This window comes from Barbus barbus (assembly GCF_936440315.1).
Source record: "Barbus barbus genome assembly, chromosome: 33".
Lineage (NCBI taxonomy): Eukaryota > Metazoa > Chordata > Actinopteri > Cypriniformes > Cyprinidae > Barbus > Barbus barbus.
The window spans coordinates 28,465,018-28,479,073 of NC_136761.1; the positions used below are offsets into that span (position 1 = coordinate 28,465,018).

Genomic DNA, 14,056 nt, shown 5'->3' on the forward strand with positions numbered 1-14,056 from the left:
TAAAAAATATATTTGTATAAATAAAGTTGTCATAATAAATAAATTAAATAATAATTTCTTTGGCTTTTCAGCAAAATCAGTAGCCTATAAACCTTATTGCAGAACAAAAACAAACAAACAAACAACATCAAAAATATTGTATTTAACCCATTGAACCAGCAATTACAGCATAAATACATAAAAACGTGACATCTTACCCTAATACAATTCTGCATTTGTGTATAACCTGACAATAATTAACCTGAGAAAAGTTGAACCTGGGTTTATTCGGTTCCCTTATGGTTCAAGCAGACTTTATATTAATGTTTTGTTTGGGACAACAGACAGAGAAGTTCATTAAGTTAGTATATCACAGATTTGAACTAGATAACATGGAAAACACTGCTAGAGAAAACACACTTTTAAGTAAAACCTTACAGATACTAGCCCCGGCAAGAAAGACAGAACATTTCTTTCAGCAGGTTTGCATGAGAGGTTAGTTAGTTCTTCCCAAAGCGGCCTAATTTCTTATTTTAAATCAATTAAAAGTTCTCCAGCCATCGTCTTCAGATCAGTGGTGAAGTCTCGAAGTCTTGTGTACTTGTTTGTTCCTGAAGTAGGTCAGTGGAGCATCAATGCTGCATTAATGCGCTAAAATTAGGCTCATCAGACCCAGCAGACGCTTTTAATTAAAGAGGAAACAAACATCCAGGCATCGGGCCCAATTAAAAGATCAGCACAAACAGAATAACGCCAGTGGATTGAACTCAGAGATTAGTGCAGATCCGGTTATACCACATCTACAGAGGACAGATCAGCGCCTGCTCTCCGGGGAGATGGGTCATGTGAAGGGGAAGGCTTGTTTCACCAATTAATAAAGGAAATAAAGCCAGTTTGACCGCTGGACTTCATCAGATAACTACTTTATATGACCGCTAGATGGCGCTATGCACTTGTGAATCTGCTTATGAGCTTTCCATTGATAAACTGTTGCATCTGAAACATGTTAATAAACTAATAAAACTCAAGACATTTCCCAACAGAGCATGAGAAACTTCAGACACACTGCAAATAAATAAATAATTATTTTAGTCAAATATTGAAACATTGAAACACACAAGTGATACAGGATAAGATTTACTTAATTTTAGAAAATTAATTAACTCACTTAATGTTTGTTTATTAATTGATCAATTTATTTATCTATCAGAAAACAAGACATAATATGCTAAATAATCAAATCAAAGCAAATGTACCTTGATTTAAAAATGTTTAGATATTTCGGACCGTAAAACAAGTCACAAATAATTGCAATCATTTTTCTACATCTATTATTTATATAATTATTTATTTTTACAAATATACTGAAAAACACATTCATGTATTTAAACTCTTATAAAGACCGATACTAAAGAAGGTAGGCATGTAAATGAGGGGTTGGTGTTATTGTGGCACATAACGGTACATTCAATACCTGCAGCGCAGCTCTGGTATAATATTCAGTGTACGCGATGATTGACAGCCGCCTCAGCCAATCAGCACCCGAGGAGATGACTTTACAATAGAACTGGGAGCCAGAGAGGGGCGGGGTCACGCACGGAGAGCCAACAGCAGGACAGGAGGGCGGGAGTTTTCTCATCTCGGGCTTTTGTTCTCTGTCAGGACAGTAAAGTGAAGTTTGGTCACCGTTATTCCGCGGGACATCCCGTATCAGAATCACAGGGATAACATTAGAGCTGCTTTATTTCCTTGAGGAAAAACTCTCAGGAGGATTTAATCGTAGCGAACTTTCCTTTTCCTCACAATGGAAACTCCATCATCATCTTCATCATCATCATCATCATCATAATGATCCTGAGAGGAAGGCGAAGTTTTGCTGGATGAATTCTGACAGGATTTTACAGCGAATGAACCCTTTCTCCTCCCTAAAACGGATATTTAAGGATACCCCCGCGGATCTACAACTCTCTTTAGGAACTCTTTACCTCAAGTTTGTTTGAAACGGCAAGCGCGCTTTGGATACATTTCCTTTGATCGCCGCTTTTTTTTGGATACAATGTTGCAAATCTGAGGTGAATGTATCAGGTTCGGAAAAACCCTGACTGGATCTGTGATCATGGCGCTTTCAGGTAGATCTCTAGACACTTTGCACCTCATTTTGTTCGTTTTCTGGACTTTATCGCGCTACTCTTTATCCAGTCAAGTTCGGCAGGAGTTTGAGGTTCTGGAGGAGCAGCCGGTGGGCACATATGTGGGCACCATCGACACCAAACCCTCTTTTACGTACAGATTCAGCGAACACCACAAACTTTTTTCCATCAACGCCACGACGGGCGTCATCTACACGTCCTCCGTGATCGACAGAGAAGTTCTGCCTGGTAACATCATTAATGTGGTGGTTCTGTCCAGCCAGCCCACTTACCCCACCGAGGTGCGCATCGTGGTTTTGGATATTAACGACAACGCGCCGGTGTTTCCTGACGCGTCGATCGTGGTGTCGTTCAAAGAGGACGCGAGCAGCGGGCGTCAGGTGATTCTGGACACCGCAACAGACGCGGACATCGGGACCAACGGAGTGGATCACACCACCTACAGAATCATCAGCGGGAACGAACAGCGAAAGTTTCGCCTGGATATCACCGTCAACCCGAGCGGAGAGGGCGCTTTTCTGCACTTGGTCTCCACAGGAGGGCTGGACAGAGAATTAACCCCCTTCTATCAGCTCCTCATTCAAGTGGAAGACAAAGGAGAGCCTAAAAAGTTTGGGTATCTGCAGGTAAACGTCACCATTCAGGATATAAACGACAACCCACCTGCTTTTGACCAGGATCATTACCAGACCAGTGTGTTTGAGGACACTGCCATTGGCTCTAGTGTTTTGCAAATAACAGCCACAGATCTGGACGAGGGTGCAAATGCTGATATAACATATGTTTTAGATGAAGGAACTCCTTTTCAGATAGACCCTAAGGCTGGGACTGTGATTATAAAGGAGGGGTTGGATTATGAGACAAGGAAGGAGTATTCCCTCACTATCCATGCAGTAGACAACGGCGTCCCTTCTCTCTCAGGCAGGTCAGAAGCGACTATAAAACTGCTTGATGTGAATGACAATGACCCCATAGTTAAATTTCGATACTTCCCTACCACAGCCAAATTCGCTTCGGTGGATGAGAATGCACAGGTGGGCACTGTAGTGGCACTATTAACGGTTTCTGATTCAGATTCATCTACAGCTAATGGTAATATTTCAGTTTCTATACTTGGTGGAAACGAACAGAGACACTTTGAAGTCCACAGTTCACCCGTCCCCAATCTGAGCCTAATCAAAGTAGCCAGTGTGCTCGATCGAGAGCGGATCTCCTCCTACAACCTCACCGTTTCAGTGTCAGATAACGGCAGGCCTGTCGCTCGCTCATCTTTTGCAAGTCTGGTTATATTTGTGAACGATATTAACGACCATCCGCCCATATTTCAGGAAGCTGTGTATAGGGTAGACATAAGGGAGGACATTCCTAAAGGCAGCTACATTAAAGGGGTCTCAGCCACAGATGGAGACTCCGGGCAGAACGCCAATCTCCGCTACTCACTGGTGTCTGGAAACAGTTTGGGCTGGTTTGCCATCAGTGAAAACAGCGGTTTGGTTACCAGCGCAGCAGAGCTCGATAGGGAAATAGCTTCTCAAATAGTGTTAAATATCAGTGCCAAAGACCAAGGCCTGCAGCCGAAAATTTCCTACACTAAATTAATAGTGAACATCACCGACGTTAACGATCAAGTCCCCACTTTCACTCAAAGCACATATCACATTTCATTAGTCGAGCATTCGCCGGCCGGATCCGAGCTTGTGGTTCTGTCTGCCACAGATTCGGATCTTGGTGCCAATGGCACGGTCCGGTTCTCATTTGACCCTGAAACCCCCGTGAGCATTCAAAATAAGTTCAGGTTAGATGCAATATCAGGCCGGTTGAGTACAGCCACAGAGTTAGACAGAGAAGAAGAGAGCTCCTATCTGCTGCACATCAAAGCCACAGATGCAGGAACGCCCCCCCTTTACTCCATCTGCAAAGTCAACATCACACTGAAGGACGTTAATGATAACAGCCCAGTGTTTTACCCCGTGCAGTATTTTGCCAATATTAAAGAAAACGAGCCTTTGGGATCATTTGTGACTAGTGTAACAGCTTCCGACCCTGACCTTGGCCGTAATGGCACTGTAAAATATGCCATCTCTGCTGGTGATTCATACAAATTTCACATCAACAGCAACTCTGGTAAAATCACGACTTTAGTGCCACTCGACAGAGAGGAGAAAACCGCTTATCAGCTGCAGGTCACCGCAACGGACGAAGGCGGTTTGCGCTCAAACACACAAGCTATAGTCACAGTCACTGTTGTAGACACGCAAGATAACCCTCCCGTGTTCAGTCAGAAAGAGTACAGCTTTGTTATGTTTGAGAACGTGGCCGTTGACGCCATTATTGGCAGCGTGTCGGCCACCACGGTAGATGTGATCACAAACATCACTTATTTGATCGCATCGGGGGATCAGCGCGGTCTGTTTGCTATCAAAGGCAGCACAGGGCAGATCACAGCTTCAGGTCTGATAGACAGAGAAGAGCAGGCGTTTTACCAGCTCAGGGTGATTGCTAGGGGTGGGGAGGTCACTGGGGAAGCGTTAGTAAATATCACAGTGAAGGATTTGAACGATAACGCCCCTCATTTCATTCACAACGTCGAGCATGTCAGCGCTGTCGAAAACTGGGCCACTGGACATCAAATATTCCAAGCTAAAGCTTCGGATCCTGATGAGGGGACCAATGGTATGGTCATATACAGCCTTAAACAGAACCCCAAAGGCTTATTTCATATCCACGAGAGACATGGATTGATCACCCTCACTGGCCCCTTAGAAGTCACCACTAGCTCCTACCAGGTGGAGGTCATGGCCTCTGACCTTGGCGTTCCTCAGCGCACCTCCAGCCTCATTCTCACCATCAGCGTGTACGACGTTAATGACAACGCACCAGTTTTTGACCAGCTTTCTTATGAAGTCACCATTCTAGAATCTGAGCCGGTTAATAGTCGCTTTTTTAAAGTGGAGGCCAGCGATAAAGACTCTGGACTCAATGGGGAAATTGTGTATGACATCGTAAGCGGAAACATAAATGACATTTTTGGGATTTTCCCTGATGGGCAGTTGTATATTAAAGCAGATTTGGATAGAGAAGTTCAAGATCGGTATAGTTTATTAGTGGTGGCCAAAGATAGAGCCGTTGAGCCGCTGAGCGCTAGTGTTAATGTGACGATTCTTCTCGACGATGTCAACGACAACCGTCCGCTTTTCAACAGCACAAATTATGTGTTCCACTTCGAGGAAGAGCAGGAGCGAGGCTCTTTCGTCGGGCTGGTTTTCGCTGAGGATAAAGACTTTGGGCCGAACAGCGAGGTTCGTTACTCCTTTGAAACGCCGCAGCCAAATTTTGAGCTGAACGCTATTTCGGGCGCATTGACTAGCACGCTGCAGCTTGACCGCGAATCTCTTATGAGACAGAGAGGTGCCGCAGTGTTCAGTTTCACCGTCGTATCCTCCGATCAGGGCCTTCCCAAACCTCTCAAAGACCAGGCAAAAGTTCAAGTGTACATACAGGACATCAACGACAACCCACCCAAATTCACCAAAGACATTTACCAGGCCTCAATCTCAGAATCCGCCCAGAACTTGATGCAGCTGCTCCGAGTCTCGGCCTCAGACATAGACGAGAATAAAAACGGCCTTGTTCACTACGACATCATGGAGGGAAATGAGGAGAAACAGTTCAGCATTGACAGCACTTCTGGTCAAGTTACTCTAGTGGGAAAACTAGATTACGAGACAACACCCTTATACTCCCTCAAAATCATGGCGGAGGACTCTGGGATTGTGCCTCTTTCATCCACTTGTGTATTGAGCATCAGTGTTCTGGATGATAACGATAACTCTCCATTGTTTCACAAAACAACTCTCACAGTGGATGTGCTCGAGAACATGCGGATTGGAGAGCTGGTCGCCTCCATAACCGCCACAGACTCTGACTCTGGATCCAATGCCGACATCACATACAGCATTTCTGCCACCAATAACCACGGCACTTTTAGCATCAGTCCCAACACTGGCAGCGTTTTCCTGGTAAAAAAACTGGATTATGAAACGCAGTCCCTATACAAACTCAACGTCACAGCCAAAGACAGCGGGAGGCCATCCAGGTCTTCCTCTATTCCGGTCATCATTCACGTGAGAGATTTTAATGACAACCCTCCTGTTTTTACACCGGGTGACATTTTCAAATCCATCCCTGAAAACCTCCCTCTGTCCACTTCTGTCATGACTATAACCGCTCACGACACCGATGCCGACATCAATGGCCAGCTGGAGTACTCCATCGTCATTCAGACTCCTAGGGGTGCGCATTTCCGCATCGACCCTGCATCTGGAGTGATATTTACGAACAAGGAGATCGACCGAGAGTTCTCCAACCTCTTTGAGCTGACCATCAAAGCGACCGACCAAGCCGTGCCGGTCGAGTTCCGCCGTTTTGCTCTGAAAAACATTACCATATGGGTGACGGACCAAAATGACAACGTGCCCATATTTATCTCCCAGAATGCCCTAGTGGCAGAATCCAACATAGTAATCGGTTCTATTCTGACAACAGTAGTGGCTTTCGACCCCGACGAGGGTGCCAATGGAGAGGTGGAGTACGAACTCGTGAGGGGAGATTCAGATACGTTTATCATGGACCGCTACAGTGGAGATATCAGACTCGCCTCTCAACTCGTTCCCTCAAAGCTCATCTACAGTCTGACTGTGTCGGCTACGGATCACGGCACAGATCGCAAGACCTCAAGGACGGAGCTGACCATCATCCTTCAGGGTACGGATGGCCCGGTCTTCTCCCAACCCAAATACATCACTATTCTAAAGGAGGGCCAACCGCCTGGAACCAGCGTCATCTCTTTGGATGCCTCCAGTCCTCGTGGCATCGGCACCAAGGTGGAGTTTTTTATTGTTTCAGTCAGGAGCGGAGGGAAAGCCGCAGGCCGGCTTTTCACCATTGGCCGCCACTCCGGGGTGATCCAGACAGCTGCAGAACTGGACCGGGAGCAAGGCTCGGACCTCTACTTGATAGACGTGTACGCCATTGAGGCCGACGCCAGCCGGCCCAGAACGCAACATGCAGAGGTGAGTAATCACGTTTCTTTTTACTTGGGGGGGGGGGGGGGTGAAGGGAGGTGTCAGTGATTTTGATGGCTCTTGCATATTGTGCGAAAGGAAATCTATGGGAACATATTCTGAAACATGTGCTTAAGTCATTTGTGTGAATGTGGTGGAAAAACCTGAACGAGTATATGAGCGAGTGTTGGATAACCGTATGTGCATTACTAAAGTTCCTGCTTGTTTTTTTCCCCCCTGTTCTTTTTTAGACGATCTGGGTTGTATTAAGTATAAATTGCTTTGCACTTGAGAATGTGGGCTTTGTTTTTTGGCAGGCTAGCTGTATTGTTTCAGCTCGGAGAGAGTGCAGGCCTTAATCTTAGAGCAGAGCGCTCGCTGTGCAAAGAGAGGGGAACCCTGGGTAAAATGCGCAGCTTTACGTTCCTGATGCGAATGAACTAATCTCTCTTATCAGCAGCGACAAATTCAACAAATCAGACGCCCAGACAGCATGATTGCAGATATTAATAACATGAAACCACAGGATGGAATTGTTTGTTTCTTTCTTATTGTAATCGTTTTCTGGCCAAGGAAAGGCAGGGTGAAAGGGAAATGAGTGGTGGAGATCTGCGTGTGGGTCTCAGATACCTGTCCCCCGCCGAGTAAGCGGAGGAATTAACCGGGGTTTGAACGCCCCGGGCGATGTCGGTGCAGGGTGGTCCATGAGACCCTGCTTTGTGCCACCAGCTTTGCCTGAACAGGCAATAAGTGACCATTTAATTCAGCTGACCCTCTAAGTCTCAGTGAATAGAAATTTCCTTTCAGAGGGGGTTGAGTGGAGTAAGAGGAGGAATCTCTAAAAGTGAAACTTAATCCGCACGTTCAGTTGGTACATTGCGACACATCTGCGTTGCTCCCGCTAAACTCTCCCTCGAGGGATAGAGTTAAACTCTCGGCTGCAGGAACCAGATGAAATTCTACACTGGGCTTGTGGGTTTGTGTGCGCAGGCCTCTGCTCAAATGAAAAACAAATGTGATTCTATATATGTGTGTGTTTTGGAAATTTCAACTGGAACCAAAAATTTTATATTATTACAGGCTTGATGATTCGCGTTTATAAAGTGGATTTTTTTTTTCGTTCTCTGCTGTTGTGATGAAATGTGCTTTGTGTTAGAGTCTTGAAAATAGCTTCCCGAGAGGCGTTGCTCTCCATTCCGAGAGAAAGAGAGTGAGCGTAATTGAAGCCAAAACGGTTTGGGTATGCTTTGCTTTGTTTTGTGAGGGGTGTCATCGTTTGTGTCAGCTAACGGTGTGCTGAAGTAACTCATCTGAGGCTGTGTGAAAGTGTCCATGTGAAGTGAAGATCAAACTGTACAGCAGTGACAATGAAAGCAGATGTGGGTGACATTAGAGCTGCTCTAACTCTATGTGTGTGTGTGCGTGTGTGTATGTGTGTGTGTGTGTGTGTGTGTGTACCAACTTAACCACATTTTGGGGAAAAATTAGGTCCTCGATTGTAAGTTTTTTTAGAAATGTAAAAATGCAAGACATTTTCTGTTAGGGTTGCTTTGCAGAATGTATAATTAGCTGTATATAACATTAGAAGTCTATGCAATGTCCCATTTGGAAGTAAATGTGTGTGTTTGTGTGATTGTTTGGCTTCACAGTTTCAATGCAAAATAACAAGGAAAACATACTGATCATCCCATTTGGAAATGAAATATATTGCCTTGTATCAAGAGTATTATGTTACATATAGATATACATTTCTAATAGGTTTCAAGTATGTTCATATGATAATATATTTCATACATGGGAATTTAATATATGTATATTTTGTTTGCATCTGACATAAACTAACCTGTTCTATAGTGACCCCACAGTGCTTTTCTGATGCTCTCTCTCTCTTTCTCTTATTTCTGTCTGTCTGTCTGCTGCTGTAATGTATGTGTGGTTTCTCTAAAATGACTGATTTAGGGCTTATTACTCGTCTCTCTCTTCTTCCTCTTTACTCCCTTTCTCTCTTTTCTCGTTGAGCGGTGGGAGGATGGATGTACGCATCCAGATTCCTCTCTGAACCATCTCTCTCTCTCTAAATGTTGTGTATTATTCTAACTCCATTAGCACATTTTTAACCCTAGTTTTAAGCATAAATCCATTTCAGAAAATAAATCTTAAATTATTTAAATTGTGTATTTTTCCTACCTCAAAGGCAAATTGTTTTATGTATAAATCTAACAACACTTTGTTAGATTTATACCTAAAACAATTTGCCATTGATGTAAGAAAAACACACATAATTTAAGATTTATTTTCTGAAAACATGTCTTATGCAATTAATCTTTCCTTTAAAAACAAATACATATTTAACGGCAAAACAAGACAAAAACACTGATTTAGTGATACAAGCATCTGCTAAATGCATAGATGTTAGTCACATCTTTATGGTTTTATCTGTAATTTCCTTTTTTCATCAACAATTTCTGTTGTTCTGAAAGAGTCTTTGATTCATTTGTGTGTCTGTTTATAGTGAAGATATAAATTACTAAAATATAATAGCCAATAATTAATGCACAAAGTATGAGGAGCATAAATGTCCCCCATAAAACATCCAGACAGAGTTTAGAGCAGCTCAGGTCATTTGATGAGAAATCTTTGAGACTTTGGTATCTGGAGAAAAACTGAGCACAGAATTGTCTTACCTTCAGTTCATGAGTTGGAATTTGAATTGAATAGGCCACAATCCACAGGAAGTTGAGATGACAGGAAGCCTCGCACAGCTGATGCATTCTGGGAAATGAAGTGTTTTTCCACCCTGCTCCACTAAAGTTTTCTTTTTTAATTTTTTAAAACTTTCAAACAAGGCATTGTTGTCTCGAGATTTATAGTTTGTCTTGATAAATTTAGCTTTTTAGTTAAAAATAACAGTTGCATGAATTTCTTTGATTTTCAGTTCATTTTAATTCTGCTTTTGAATTGCAGTCCCATCCATTTAAATTCAACAGTATGTATTAAACTTATCTGAAGTGTTAGAGATTTGATCACATCACTATGAGTATTAAAACAAATGATGTATTTTTGTCTTGTTTTCCAGTTCAAACATCAAAAGATTCTTAAATCAAGAAGCATTAAGTGAGAAAACTAAGAGAGAATGAAGTGAGTTTATGAATAAATCAAGAACAAGTTTCTGTCAGTGGTGTCAGAAAGATAAACTTTATTCAAATCAAGATGCATTTTACTGGAGATGCACAACGACTTGAGATATTTAGCCTGGTTTTCTGAAAACTGTATTAAAATCAACTGAAAAATGCATCAAAATGAAGTGTGTTTATGCTTAAAACAAGAACAAATATCTGTCAGTGGAGTCAGAAAATTAAACTTAATTCAAGGACAAAACTAGATTATTTTTCTGGCCTCATTGAAAGATATTTGATCTCGTTTTAGGCCAAAACTGACTCAGTTTTGATCAGTTTCTCAGAAAACAAGACTTGATATCTCAAGTCATTTTGCATCTTTAGTAAATGTATGCGGATTTAGGAAGGTTCAGATATTTGTACTGGAAATCAAGACAGAAATCCTGCGGAAGAACATGATGTTTTGCCGTGCAGTGATGGTTGACTTCACTAACGGCAGTAAATCTAATATTGTCTGGATCTTTCTTACATGTGAACTGAGAAATGAATTAGTTTGTTTGCGCTCATAGAAACGGATGTTTGCTGTAAGAGTCTGATTTTAAAGAGTTGGAGAATGGTGGTCGTATGCAGACAGCAGCGGCAGCCGCATGTGTTTGTGTGTTTGGCTGCGTAATTGAAAACAGCTGCGTGTGTTTTTGAGTTTTTGTGCTACACTTTTACAAACTCAGCATGACTGTGTCTTTCTGCCTGTCTGTCTGAGTGTGTGTGTGTGTGTGTGTGTGTGTGTGTTGACGGCTGACAGTGATTTATGGGTGTGTTTGTGGCACTAATTGTGGGTCAGGCTTCAGGAAGTGCCTTTGTGAGTAAATTCAGTCGATTGAGTTGATTTGAGTTTAAGGGACTCAAAAGCTTCATTGACACAATATGAAATAGGAAAGCGCTTGAGGAAGAGATGAACGTGTTGCACCGCGACACAGACCCGTGCAGGTGAAGAGACAAAGATCACATGATCAGAATACAACTACTTCATAAGTGACATTTTAGTACTGTTTAGAATACTATTATGGTGTGTTTTAATATTTAAATTAGCTTTGATTTTAATATTTTCATTTTAAGTTTTAGTAATTTTGTGACATGCTTTGTGCTGTCATTTTGATCTTTTTTTATTATTTTTTATTTCAGTTACTGTTTTTGTATTGTTTTTAATTAGTCGCAAATGCAACATTTCTGATTTTCGTTTCAGTTTTTAAGTTTCAGTTTTGTATCGAGGGTAAACGTGCCTGTTAAGCTCACCAAAATCTACGTTGAGACATTTTTAGTGCTCAAGATATTGGTTTCGGTACAAAAAGTTATGTTAAAATAAAATATTAATCTCTCACAAAAAACTATATAATTTTATTTTAAATGACAAAATAATTTTGATTACGATATACATCATTAAATGCAAAAAGTCTGGCTGTGCTTAATGGTTAGATTTGTGTATCCTCTAAACACATCATGTTTTATTTAAAAAAAAAAAACCTTTTGAAGAATAATTGAAAAATGTTTTATTTGAAGGTACAAAGTCAAAAAAATAAATAAATACACTAAACACTAAAATCAAGCGAACAGGGCATTCGATTTGATCAGATATATATTCATAGTGAGGTGTCATCTGAGCACTCTGCAACATCTAGACTAGTCCACGTTCAGCTTAGTAACACATATTCAAAAAATAGATAAAACACACCAATAACACATTTCCTTCATGGGGATGAACACAAACAAAGAGCACATTTCTGTGTCTGCACTAGCAGTCGTTTAGTGTGTGATGCCCAGTTTTACAGGAGGTCTATAGCAACTAACACATCAACTGGTTAATATATTAAATAAATAACACATATTTGTTTCTTTTTATAATCTGAGCTCAAAAATGGAAGTGAGCTGAATAGGTATGTTTACCCTAATATTTATATTTAATTTAATTTTATTTTAATTAACAAAATCTAATTTTATTAGTGTTAGTTAATAACAACAACACTATCATAATCATTATTCCATATTTTGAATCTGAACTAGGGTTGAAAGAAAAAGAAAATCTAATTACAGTTTTTCTGATAAAAATAGAAATTGTCTGCAGAATTCAACTTTCCACAAATCATATTGCATATTTAATGCATAATTGTTTGCAAATGTAATGCATATTTGTATAATTAAATAAAAGTATTAAATAAGAATGTTTATTATTGCAATAATGCTTTTGTACTGTACAATAAAACAATGAGTATTTAATAATAATTAAACATTTTATTTTGATTAAAAGTTTTATTTCAATGAACAAAATAAATTTTGTTATTCTAATTTGATTATGTATCATTATACATAGTTTATTTAATATTTGTAATTAATTATAAAAATAAGTAATAAATATTACTTTTTCAATGATACTTTTGTAGTATTCCATTTAAAAAAAAAGATTTAATAATAATAATAATTACTATAATTATTATTATGATGGGTGACCTTTGTGTAATAAAGCCAGATTCACTGTAGATGCATCCTTGAGCCCTGGAAATTATTATTATTATTATTATTACTATGACCTGAGACACAGAAAACACCAGATCATGAGCCGCTCACGTGTAAATGAACACAGCACTGAAACACAGCGTGCATATGTTTCTTTCACTATATTTCAGCCATATTGCAATTTCTGTTTTATTTTGATCAGTTGCTCAGCCCTAATATGAGCTTGTGTTCAGTCGGTCCTTCGAGTTTATGAATTATGAATTGACAGGCGTTTGTGTGGTTCACAGTGAGACGGCCGGGAGTGTTTGTGAACTCTGTGTGTGTGTGTGTGTGCATGTGTGTCGTCTCTGCGTGTCGCCTTTGTGTGTGTGTGACAACTGACAGCCATGTGACTCCAATCATGACATGCTTATTATTTCCCATCATGCCTCTCTGCAGGCAGAGCCACGGCTACCAGATGCATGCTAACGTCTCCTCCTGAGGTCAGACGATTATTTATTTATTTTTTTACATCGTTCTCATGTTTCCATTCACTGACATATGAAGTGTGTCTGTCAGGTTTAATCATAACACATTTGGATACATAAAAATGTCTAATAAATACGTCGTTTTTAGTAAGAGAATGGCACCTTGTAAATACTGTCAAAATACACATTATTTATTTATATTTCCAGATGTTTTACATTTATTTTTAGATATTTTGACCTAGGAATGTACGGAGTCCCATTAGGTGTATATTTATATATAAATATATTTAGCCTTTTTCTCATATCACTCACACTTTTGGGACTGAATTTTGTTGATGAACCATTGCAGGATGAAAAATTATCACTTTTTTCATCTGAAAGTGGACGTTTAAGCAAGTTTAAGCAAGTAAAATGAATTTATTTTGTTTGAAAACTTTTCAGAGTAATATTATGTTGTTTTGTTAGAAATATGTAGGTTTCATGAATTGTGACTGTTTTTGAGCAATCATGAGTTAAATTCCATTCATTCCAGTGGAGTTAAAACTGGTAATCCTCAGATTATATGCTCTTATACATTTAAAACAATGATATAATCAATTAAAACGTCTCAAAGAAATATATAAATATTTTGCATCATAGTTGTTTTTTGGTGTTCATGTGTAATTGTAAATTTCAAGGAATTTCTCTTTTTTTAATTGAAAATAATGGGTAAGTGCAGTAATAACAGCAATAAAAACTTTACTAAAAAAATAAATAAAAATGTAACTTTTACT

The 14,056-nt window shown here is 40.1% G+C and overlaps 1 protein-coding gene across 1 annotated transcript in view; it reads left to right on the top strand.

The window, feature by feature from the left end:
- Positions 1 to 1,995: 1,995 nt before the first annotated feature.
- The window catches only part of fat4 (FAT atypical cadherin 4), a 99,993-nt gene continuing 87,932 nt past the window's right edge, over positions 1,996 to 14,056 (top strand). Inside the window, exon 1 of the mRNA XM_079390216.1 lies at positions 1,996 to 7,201. Coding sequence (XP_079246342.1) covers positions 2,096 to 7,201 — 5,106 coding nt within the window. The 5' untranslated portion in view covers positions 1,996 to 2,095. The remainder of the gene's footprint in view (positions 7,202 to 14,056) is intronic.